General features: G+C 37.5%; 1 protein-coding gene across 1 annotated transcript in view; it reads right to left on the bottom strand.

Moving 5' to 3' along the window:
• Nucleotides 1-1,451: 1,451 nt before the first annotated feature.
• yjefn3 (YjeF N-terminal domain containing 3) overlaps nucleotides 1,452-11,647 on the bottom strand; it is a 31,996-nt gene continuing 21,800 nt past the window's right edge. Inside the window, exons 2-6 of the mRNA XM_043222234.1 lie at nucleotides 10,609-10,717; nucleotides 5,495-5,605; nucleotides 4,553-4,666; nucleotides 4,285-4,435; nucleotides 1,452-2,538 (exon numbers count right to left, since the gene is read on the bottom strand). Coding sequence (XP_043078169.1) covers nucleotides 2,342-2,538; nucleotides 4,285-4,435; nucleotides 4,553-4,666; nucleotides 5,495-5,605; nucleotides 10,609-10,717 — 682 coding nt within the window. The 3' untranslated portion in view covers nucleotides 1,452-2,341. The remainder of the gene's footprint in view (nucleotides 2,539-4,284; nucleotides 4,436-4,552; nucleotides 4,667-5,494; nucleotides 5,606-10,608; nucleotides 10,718-11,647) is intronic.

The following is an 11,647-nucleotide window of genomic DNA, read 5'->3' as shown; positions in this document are numbered from 1 at the left end:
TGTTTTGATGTGAGAGACTATTTTTGCCGGAGGAAGTGTTATTATGGTTTATGGATATTTTGGCCAAACAGTAATTTAAATGTAAAACACGTTGATGGATTTGTTTGTTACAAACTGTTTCACTTTGCAAGACAGTAATTGATGGACTAGATTCTTGTGGATTACATATAGACTGACATTTTTATCAGCTGTTTGGACTCTCATTATGACGGCACCCATTCACTGCAGAGTATCCGCGATGAAGTGATGTAATGGTAAAATTTGTTCTCCAACAAAGAAACAAACTCATCTACATCTTGGATGACCTGACGATGAGTAATTTTTCATGTTGGGGTGTCATATGACAGCAAAGATAATGTAAATGTAAAAACAAGAGGAAATGAATATGCACAATGAAACATCCAATACTTACTGATACCTTAAGAATAGTTATGAATGTTGTGCATGCCATTTTATTGTAATTTGCAAATGTTTGATGAATAAGAGAAATACAGGTTTCAAACCAGGGTGCCACGCTAAAAGCTTATTGTTTAAGTCCAGTGTTTGAAGTCTAACTCATGGTTCACGAGCAAAGGTAATCGTGTTTAACCATTTGTAAATATGCATGCTACATGTACAGTCCTGTTCCACCGTCTAGGATCATGCATCACCAGCACATCCATGACGAAGAGATGCGTTCACTCGCCAATCCATGGTGTCGTCCAACGTTTCGCACTTTTTTTGCACAACTGTTTTAAAAGCTGTGAAAAGCGCAGTAAGTATTTCACTAAATGGGACCGACGAAAAATCGGGATCATAAGTCAGAAAGATCGTAGATTGCAGGGAACCGTGGTATCAAAACAGAATAAACAGCCAAATTTGCAAAGAAAAGCGCAGACCAAAATATTTCCCCCCAATTCGTTCGCAGTCTAAACAGATTTTCATATTTTCCTTTGTCACCATATTGAGTGCATATGGCTTCTTTCGCTGGTTACCTTTGTGGAGCTCTCTATGCATGTTTAAAGACAATAAACATACTTTTTGGCCTCCAGTGGGGTGGACAGAAATGTAAAATGTTTATTGGCAGATGAAGAAATATGATCTCCGGATGGGTTCACGTCCACCTTTTGATGAATGTATCCGAGTTTACACAATGTCCTAAAATGGCCTATAATGCATTAGCGATGAATCATTACGCTGCTTCGGTATTCCAGTCCACATACTGTAACTGTTGTTGCTTTAGAAAGAAACATTCCTTTATATCACCCACGCCTTTTCCTGACTTTTGAATAAATCTCTGGGAAGAAATAATATACTGTATGGTCTAAAGAATATCGTAGCTACCTCTTGTTCCCAAATATTGGCTGATGGAGCACATTTTCCAAGGTTTGGCTAAATAATAACATCCGCGGGTTTTCAACATCCCACGTTTCTTTAAACAGCCGACTTTGGCATCTAAATGAATAAACTCGTTTTTTTTTTTACATAGATCATTTATTCATTCAACCTATAAGAACTAAGAAAACACATGTACATTGAGCAGTCTATAGTAAAAACAAAATGATTTACACACGTTTGTCATCCTGGGATTATTATTATACTATACAAACTGTCAAATAAAGTACAGATAAATACATTTGTCATTGGAGTAAAATTCCAGCAGAAATGCGTTGGGTTTGTAGGTGTCGTGCACATTAGACTGGAGGCACTATCAGGGTAATGCACTTTGAATATATCTAACATTAAAAAGACTTTTTGAGAACTTAACAGACACACTGTAAATGTCAAAAATTTGCAAAATTGAATAAATAATTCTAAACCCATCTCTTAGGACTGATTCCTTGTTTCTGCTACAAGATAAAAAAAATGTAAAAGACAACTACGTCTTTTTTCTTGTAATTCTGAGAAAAAAAGTGAGATCTAAAAACAGAATTGTGAGTTTATAACTCAAGAGATATAAACTCACGATTCTGAGAAGCCGCAACTGCAAGAAAAAAAAGTCACAAAATGATAAATTAGTATTTTTAAATTCTGTAGCAAAAAAACAACAACAGCGAAAAGAGTGAGAATTGCGCGATGTAAACCAAAGTGCGAGAAATCTTTTTTCGTTTTCTTTTTTTCCTCAGAATTGCGAGTTTGGGATACATACTCAGAGTTTCAAGATAAAAGTCACAAATGGAGATTCATTAGCTGTTGCCTTATGCATTTTATAATTCTGTAGCAGAAACAAGCTTCCACAGAAAACTCAACTATTCAAAGTGTCTAGTCATATTCGTCAGTAACTGAATGCCACAGAACAATCTATAAAATACAAAAGGGGAAAAACATCCTTGTTATTCAAAATATAAGTCTGTATAAATGGCTACAGTTCTATAACACATTCCGTGCCGGGGAATTCTGGCAGATTAAGTTCATATTTTTTCTGAATGTCATAGGGCAGGAATCGTCCCGCCAGAAAATGCTTTCCCGAGAAACCCGTTGCGCACTTTTTGGGAGCCGTCAGAGAAATGAGAACTTCTGGATTTATCCCATCTTTGGCTGGTTCGTCAACATCCCAACCTTCAGGAAAGAGAGATAGAAAGAGTGAATCCTTTCTCACCATCACAAGCCCCTGGTTGTTAACTCAAATATAGCCGTGTTTCTATATTGTTCCAGATAAGATGTGGAAAACTGGCCCGTGGAGATCATTCATCACACTACTGTCATGTGGAAAGAGAGCACAAAAATTACAACGTGTCAGCCATCAGGTGCAATTTTCAAATATGGTCTCCCGATGACATAACGGCTGTGAGTTTTCTTAATTTTGAGAATTTGTCTGTTTTGCAAGCACTTCGGGTCCAGTGCAACACATTTGAACATTAGGGTCTCTGGTCAGCTCATTTATCAAAAACATTGGCTGCATAAATCAGATTTCATCAGTTGAAACTCCTTGGAGGTGTTAGTAACCCATTTGTCAATAATATGCCAGCTATTTTGCAAGCTTACAAAAATGTATCAACACTCTTGTATTTTTTTTTTTTTAAGTATATCTAGTATTCTGTTTAACTTATAACTATTAAACGTGTCAGTATTCCATTTCTCAATAATATGATGAGTATTTTGCATGCTAAAGAAAAAAATAATAATCTTTTTATTTTTCCACGTTTTTTCTAGTATTCAGTTTGACTTCTATGTAATTAAGCAGCAAGGGCAGTTAGTAGCTAAACATGTATGTAGGCTTAATCCATGTCTCACTTAAAATGGATCAACAATCTTTTCATTTTTAAAGTATATCTAGTAATCAGTTTAATTTATTCTACATAATTAAAGAGGTAATTAGCTATTAAACGTTTCAGTAATCAATTTCTCAATAATAAGATGACTATTTTGCACATACTTTTCAAATATGTAGGTAACACTTTGTTTTGGGGTCTCTTAACTAGCTGCTTATTAGCATGCATATTACTAAAATCTTAACGATTTACCCAATTCTGCATCCCTAATCCTTCCCAATACCCAAACTTAACAAATACTGTACTGACTGTCAATAATAATAAGCAGCAAATTAGGAATAGTCGTAAATAGTGAATTAGCGTTCCCTATTTCAAAATGTATTAAAACGTCTTTTATTTCCAGTTGTTCTAGTATTCTATTTGACTTATTTTATGCAGTTAAGTAGCTTTTAGCTTAATACATGTCTCAATAATACTTCGAAAAATGTATCCACAATCTTTTATTTTCATCCTAAAAAACTAGTAGCTATAAGTCCATTGCATACAAAAAAATTATCAAAATCTTTTGTTTTTAAAGTTGATCTAATATTCAGTTTGACTTATCCTGCTTAATTAAGTAGCTAGTAGCCATTAGCATGGATAGCTAGCAGCTATTAGCATTGAACATATTAGTAATCAACTTCTCCATAATATTTGAACTAATTTACATACAAATATATCAAGCTTTATCTAGTATTTATTATCTGGCACTAATAGCTACTAGCTAGTGTTAAAGCCAAAGTATTTTTTGTGCCTCTACCTTGACCGAACTAAATAACAAAATAATGAAGCATGTTTTCAGAAATTTTGTGCACAATCATGCAAAGGAACATTAGCATTTTAGGATGCTAAAGCATGTGGCCTAACAAAAATAACCAAAAACCTTCGTCTGTACAGATTAAGACCTTTTCATGATGCATGTTTTCTTTTTCTAGCAAGTAGCTACTGTATTTACTATATGTTATATCTTTTTTTAGTGTGGTACTGCACACTAAAGAATGCCACGGGCAAAATTCCTCTAAACCATGAGGTTGTGTGTTTAATGAGCAAATACCTGAGGGCACGTCCACACTAACGATGGGTATTTTGACCTGTTTGAGAGTCACCAGCATCCCAGCGTAGGGCTCTTTAACCTCCTTGTGGTCGGTTTCTGGTCCCAGGATGGCGTCGATCACCACATTGTAGGCATCATTCAACAGCTGCACCTGGTTGCGGGGTCAGACAGGATTCGATTAGGATTGACAGATGTCCAGAAGAGTGACCATCACACTGACATCTCCCTGCCGACGGGCTGAGCTTCATCATTCAAGACTGACACCTACCTCCGTCGGAAGATAGGACAAGAAAGGGATGTCCATTTTCTCGCACTGAACGGTGAAGTCTTGGTGCAAACTCTGAGGAGAACGCTTGGGATAGAAAATGGTGGGCTCATATTCCTACGTTTAAAGAGAGATGAGGTATGCTTAATTTTTTTTTTAATCTAAATGTGTCTTTAAAAACAGATACACAAATGAATGAACCATGCTTAGCGTCTGTAAAAGCTTTTAAAGCTAAATTTTGTCCCCCTGTGGATATGCAGGGGGATTTCTGAGCACATAAATCACAAAATATAATTACCTCATAATTTAATTTCAGAAGAACATTAGAAGTGATTAATGTGGAGTAAAATTTATGGTTTTATACACCTCATTTGCTTGGGATACAGGATGAAGTCCATACAGTCTGAATAAGTTGCCGGGTAAGTTCATTACAATCCTGCAGTTAAACTTAATGTATTTCTTACATAACATTGGTACGGACACAAGAATTCACGCAGATGTACGGCGGGAATGTATAAAACAGCTGCCATCATGTGATGACCATCTATTGTTCATTTTTTATTCGTTTCAGGAATCTCATATTGTAAACTGGCCAAATCTGGACTGGCCAAACTTCACTCCATCAGAATAAAAAGAAGGATAACTTTAACAGAGTCTACGTTTATTAGATGAATACTGATGCTCCATAAATCTAGCATCACAGAAGAGCATGATGGTTCATTTTTTTCAGCTTTTTCACTGCTTAAATCAGGAATTGGAATTAAGTAGAATTTGAATGCCAAATGAATATACGTCTTGGAGTATATTCTCTAACCGCTAGGCACAGTTGTATATAACATCTAACAAAGAATAAAAAAATTAAGGTAACTGTAACTCAAAATTGTGATATAAACTTAGAACCGCAAGGTATAAACTGCATAAGTCAGCACTGTGCTCTATACTTACAAACATGCGCAGATGGCGGGCACACACCAAACCAATGGAGCCGTTTTGCTCAGGACCACAAACAACCAGCAGGGTGGGCTGCTTTTTACTCAGGGAGCTCAAAGGAAATGCCTGGAAAGAGACAGAAGGAGAGAGAGACAGTTCAGCAGGGAGGGAGACATCTCATTTCAGTCCTATCTGCATTCGCATTTGGGTTCATCAGAATAACCCAGCAACAGTTGCAACAATAGCAAAGAGCTGTGGAGACACTGTCAAAGGACGCAGCCTCAAAATAACACACTTTCTGACAGGTTTCTAAACTGGACCAGTGCTGTTCAGATTTTCCAAAGCGTGTACTCACTCAAAAAAAAACAAGTCTTTAATGGTGATGCATGCAATTTCTGTTACTAAACAGAACTATATTGTTTTCAAATAGGTTTCCATGCACTATTGGTCAGCCAAACAGATAGCCACACCCCGAATTCATGCCATTGGGTGAGCTGTTGCTATGCCTGGCTGGTAAAATAAACGAACAACGTTTTGATAGAACCACCAACCAAGTCTCTACTCTCTTAACTCACATTAGGGACGTCAAACTACAAATTTCTTACAAGTCTTTGCGGTCAAGTTGGAAGGATATTTGTTACACGTTCACCTGATGAGTATCTTGCCATAAAGATGACGTTATGAATAGACTAATGAAGTAAAAACAACAGTTAAGGTAATGTATATGTTATATTCATCTCCAATTAACCGCCGCTGAAATATGGATCGCGGCACAAGCGTGGGTGTAATTGCAGACTTCCGAGAAAGAGAGGAAGCCAGACGCTAATGAAGCTAATGGCACTTCGGAGAGAAATTATCAGCTGACATGGATGTTCCATTAGCAAGCTGATGAAGTTTAGATTACATTATCAGCGCTGGTTTTCTTAGTCACAGGGCCGGGTGAACAAGAGTTGAATGCGTGTCTGAGTGTGGAAAATTAACGTCTGTCTCCATCTGTTGTCATTTTAAGGGCAATCCGAGTAGGAAATTTTCATATTGGCCAAAAGTGAGCTTGTCAATAAAGTTAATTATAATGGGCAGTGTTTAGGAGTAAGTAACTAAAGGTAGCAAAGCTGTTAACTACATTTTCAGATGCGTGGCCGCGTAAGCTTTTTTCCAAATGGTTAATATTCAGTTTTGAATAGTGCTTTCTACGTGACTAAAGGGGCGGGGCTGAAAACTAAAACGGCTTCATGATGTCATCAGAAATAAAACTTGTTCTAGGTGTTATGTTTTGATGAGTTTAATTTTAATTCACAAGAAAAAAGTTTAATTTGCAAACAGACAAAATGTTTAAAAGTTTAATTTTAAAAAAATGTGCAATAAAGTATACACAGTGACACCAGGAAAGTGTATTGAGAAAGTAAGATTTCATGTTGACTTTTCAAAGTCTTCCATTGTAAACGATTATATGATTTGAGCAACCCTGTACAGAATCTTTGTAATTTTGTAATTTTTTGAGGTCACTTAAGTTTCAAAGTCACTTTTGCAACACTACTAATAATTGAACTGTAGTTTTATTGCACTGCTAGACATAATTGTAGCCATGAGATGTCTTCATACACTCTCAGGTTAAAACCAACCTGGGGCCTCATTTGTAAAACCTGCTTACGCACAGATTTGATCGTACACTTAGTCGTTTACGAGCAGAGAACTAAAACTATTAATTTGCGTGCAAGCTCAAGATCACTTGCGATTCATAGATTTCGCATTGAAAGAGAGGAGTGTGCGTGATTTCTGTTCGCATGTACGCATATCAGAGAAATTTACAACGATTTTTGCTCAACATTTTATAAATTAAGCCCCTGGTCTTATCAAAATAAGTACATTGTTTTTACGTTCCTTACCTGCATGTTCAAAGAGAAATAGTCACCGCGTGGTGTTAAAACAAACATTCAATGCGTGAACCCTGGCACAATTTTATTACGTTGATAAGAACTGAAATATCCGTGGAGTGTTGCTAAAAGTTAATGCTCTATAGTGTTGAAAATATTCCCTACACCAAATCCAACCCTAAGCCTACCTTGATAGTGTTAACAGATGCAAAATAGAAACACACATTTATTAATCAAAACTCTGCAAACCTGTGTGAAAAGGAATTAAAAGGTGTGAGTTTTACTGCCTCTAGTGATCATTTATTTTGGAAACTGCAGTGATACGAACTTATTATACGCATTTCGTGTCTCGCTAAAAAGTGCACTAAGGTACTTTTATGCCATGAGACCAGGTAGACTGTGTATACTGTGCAGGAAACCCTTTCTAGAGCTGTCCGATTGCTAAAATCAAGTACATTACCAACATTCACTACCATGAAATTCCAAGAATGCACCATAAAACAAGTTAACATAATCAGCTAATGATAATGATAAACAATACAAACAACTTCAAAAAGATACCTCTTATGGTGTTATTCTTGATAAACAGCAGTTATTAGTTTGAGGCCCATGCTACTGCTCAAAATCGTGTTCACAGTAAACGTTACGTCCAGAATAATTCCTAAAAGTTCAACCTTGTGATACTGACAATTAGTTCACATGAAGCTATGTGAAATAACATCCATTCCCTTTTGTCTGTGTTCTGTCCATTTCTTCTTCTTTGGAAAATGACATGGAATGGACTGTTCCTGTGAGCTGAAGCCAGGGGATGCATTGTTCATTTCTTTTCCAGGTCTGCTGCAGCTGTGCTGGAATCCTCCTTTGTGTCAACTGCTGCCAGGACTCTGGAGACCGCCGCTCTGATCTGCTCCTGTTCAGAGACTCCGAACCCACAGATTTCACTTCCATGCTTCTAGCAAATGAGCTCTCTAGAGAGGGTCTTGACTAATTGCTCTTGCACTTTTTACCCTCAACCTGACACACATTAACACCAAAGCTGTTTAGAACTGAATTGAGAATGCCTTTTAAATTCAAATTAAATGAAGGAATTTGCCAACAGGATGCAGAATGTAAATTTACGGCAGCAGAATCAAAGTGCAAAGAAGTGGCGTATTGTAATAAGAAAACAAACCAAGGATAAACTAATTATTAATGCACAGCGTGTTCAAACCAGATACAGTGTAATTTTACTGGCTACATTTACGAGTTGCCAATTCGTATGAATTTGTACAAATGACATACACTGGGGTTTAGACCAGTCGGACAAAATCGTATGAGTGAGGTCGTATGAATTCGTATAAATTATTTACCTCTTAAAATACGCACGTATTGGTCTCAGTGCTATGTTGAATTTTGGAGTAATGAGATTTCACAGTGTACGGGGCTTTAGACTGGTAAAAAAACTGCATAACTGGGCAAAAATAAATAAATGTTACCAGTTATCAACTGACAACGCTAAAATACTAAAACTAGATACAACTACTAAAATAGACGAATTAATAATTCATTAAATCAAATGTAAATTAAAAATGCAGAACTATAAAATTGAAACTTTCAACTGAATTCAATTTCAATTGAAACAAAGAACTTTCTATTAGCAAAAAGCACAAAGAACGTTTCATGAGCCATAACTTCCTGATATCTAAAGCAGGGAATGATCACAGACATCAGCCTTGACGTAGCTCAACACCGAAGCACTTATCCCCCCGATGCAGACGGGTGACGTTGATCTTGGCATCCACAGCGGTGGATAGTTTGCTTGTGAAATCACAATGTGGTAAAATACAACCAAGATTTGCCCCCCTCCACACACACACACACACACACAAGAGAACTGATGTAATGCTTGTCTCAGAGCTACTGGTCGGCATGTTTTCTTTAGCTGCAATTTATGGCGACCTCACAGAGGTCACAGCACAGGAAGTTTTGTTGAAGCTGACCGAAGCAGCTGCTGGTGACCGGGAGCCTTGGAGGGGCTGAAGGTTCAGTTTGCAAAGCGCTTCTTAACAAGGGTTGAAAATTCACGCAAGACAAATCAGGAAACAATTTGGTGCTTTAACCGACTCTCAGGTAGGTCAAAAGGAGCCCGCGCTGCCTGTCAGCCTGACTGAATCCAGATGGAACGGTGACCGCAGGAGTCTGGTTTGAGTTGGCCTGGCTCTATCGCAACCCTCGGGCCGCCCTGAGACGTAAGGCCCAGAGACCGCCTGACTGCAGGCCGGCCACAGACCGAAGTCTTTCAACACCTTCAGTGACGGTGCATTGGATTTGTCACAAGGGATTTTTAAGGAGAAGGTTTGGAGGTGAATGAACCCGACTGGTGCGGATTTTAGTGCTCAAGGCAGAGATATAACGTGACCCTTTTTTCTGTAACCCTTTTGAATGCAAGCCTATTTCTTAAACTAAAAATAAATAAATAAAAATAATTGCTATTGCATTTCTTTATATATTGTGTGTGTATGTGTGTTTACATATATATTTACCCATAATTGCAAATGTAATATTTTAAATAAACTTTAAGCTTTAATAAACTTGTGACTCCATATTTCACTTCATATTTCTCATTATTACGAAAAAATCTCTTAGAAACTGTGACTGTATCTTACAAAATGATTTCATTTTCCCACAAATTTGCACCTTCTTTCTCAGAACTGCAACTGTTTCACATATTTCTGACTTTCTGAGACTTAATTGTGACATTTTTTTTGTAAGTGCACATCTCGGAAACTCTGACTGTACCTTGCAGGGTGACTTCATATTTCGCAATTCATATTTCTCAATTACAACTTTATATCTCAGAGTTTGTGGCTTTATACAGTAACTAACAATGTGAATTACTGTTTCACAATTGAGGCTGACATTTACGAATTCAGACAGACGCAAAATCTTTTTTACCGCTGCTGTCCGTTTCGAAGCGAAAGCGATTGCCGTTCTGGATCATTCTTGATCCCCTTTTCATGAGAAAACCCCCCAAAGCAGCAGATGCGCTCAAACCCTCTACAGAAACAGCGAGATCAAAGATTTCCCGCTGTTTTCATCATCAGATGCAGCAGGGCCTCGTCTCTTAAGAGGATTGGTTGAAGTTCGGCAAATGCCAGCAAATGCATAGAGTTGTATAATCACAGCGATGCTTGTGCGCGGTAAATACGGGATTAGATTCAGGATTTAGATATGTCAACCCCCACTTCACAATAGCGTAATTCATGTCAAACAAACCTTTGTGATGGCGACAGCGCAAGCATGGCCCCATATTTCAATCAGCTGCTGCTGTCCGAAGCGATAGTCCCTCAGGAGCTCCGTCTCAACAGTCGCCGCCTCCGTTTTACTATAAAAAACAGACAAAGAGACAATTGACACAGTGCTCGTGACACGCACGGTATTGGCTTACCAGTTGGGGCGATAAATAAATCGTGCTTTATGTTTCGGCACGAATGCTAACATGTGCCGAGATGGAAACTGGGTGGGTTTGAGTACATGGAAACCAAGGACCGCAATATAGCACCTGACATTTACGTGTGTATTCTGAGCACATTGTATTAGACATGCCATCCATTCCAGGCAGGGTGTCTCGCTGCCTAATGCCCGTTTAGCCACACTCAGAGCTTATGTTGCTGGGAGTTTAATGTGGGCTACGAGGAGCACAACGTAATTGTACAACACGGGCCCTTACTTCACGACTCACACACGGGGAGCCTTTCGATAACCTACTGTGTGGTCGTAACATCAGAGCCCCCTGCTGGAAGTAACCAGAACTGCAGCCAGGAAGCTGATACAAATCACAACTATAGCCCTAACATTAATGCATTATGAATGGACATAAATGAATAAACAACACAGTCCATTTAAATCACTCATCAGTTTAGATACAACCTATGCAAATGAAAGGCTTTAAAATTCGACGTTAATAAACCAAATCTTATTTTAAAGTGGTTTTTATTATTATTTTTTCATTTATTTTGAAGATTTTTCTAAGGCGCGAACATCATCAGCTGCTTATTATTATATTTTCAACATAAGAAAGCTCATATTACTTTTGTAAGAATTTATATTTTCGACATAACAAAGGTAATAGACTCCTGAGGGGAAAATAGTGTGAACACTGACTGAAAATGAAAAAAAAAATAACATTTTAATATTAATGTTAAACAAAATAATTAAAAATAGAAATGCTAAAATGACTAAATAGCCAACTAAAATAAGTTGAAGTACTAAAAATATAGTGTAAATATATATTTTATTAATCTACTTAAGATTG

Source organism: Puntigrus tetrazona, chromosome 22, assembly GCF_018831695.1.
Source record: "Puntigrus tetrazona isolate hp1 chromosome 22, ASM1883169v1, whole genome shotgun sequence".
Taxonomy (NCBI): Eukaryota; Metazoa; Chordata; class Actinopteri; order Cypriniformes; family Cyprinidae; genus Puntigrus; species Puntigrus tetrazona.
The sequence above is the reverse complement of the archived record's forward strand: the minus strand, read 5'-3'. Positions and strand labels throughout refer to the sequence as shown.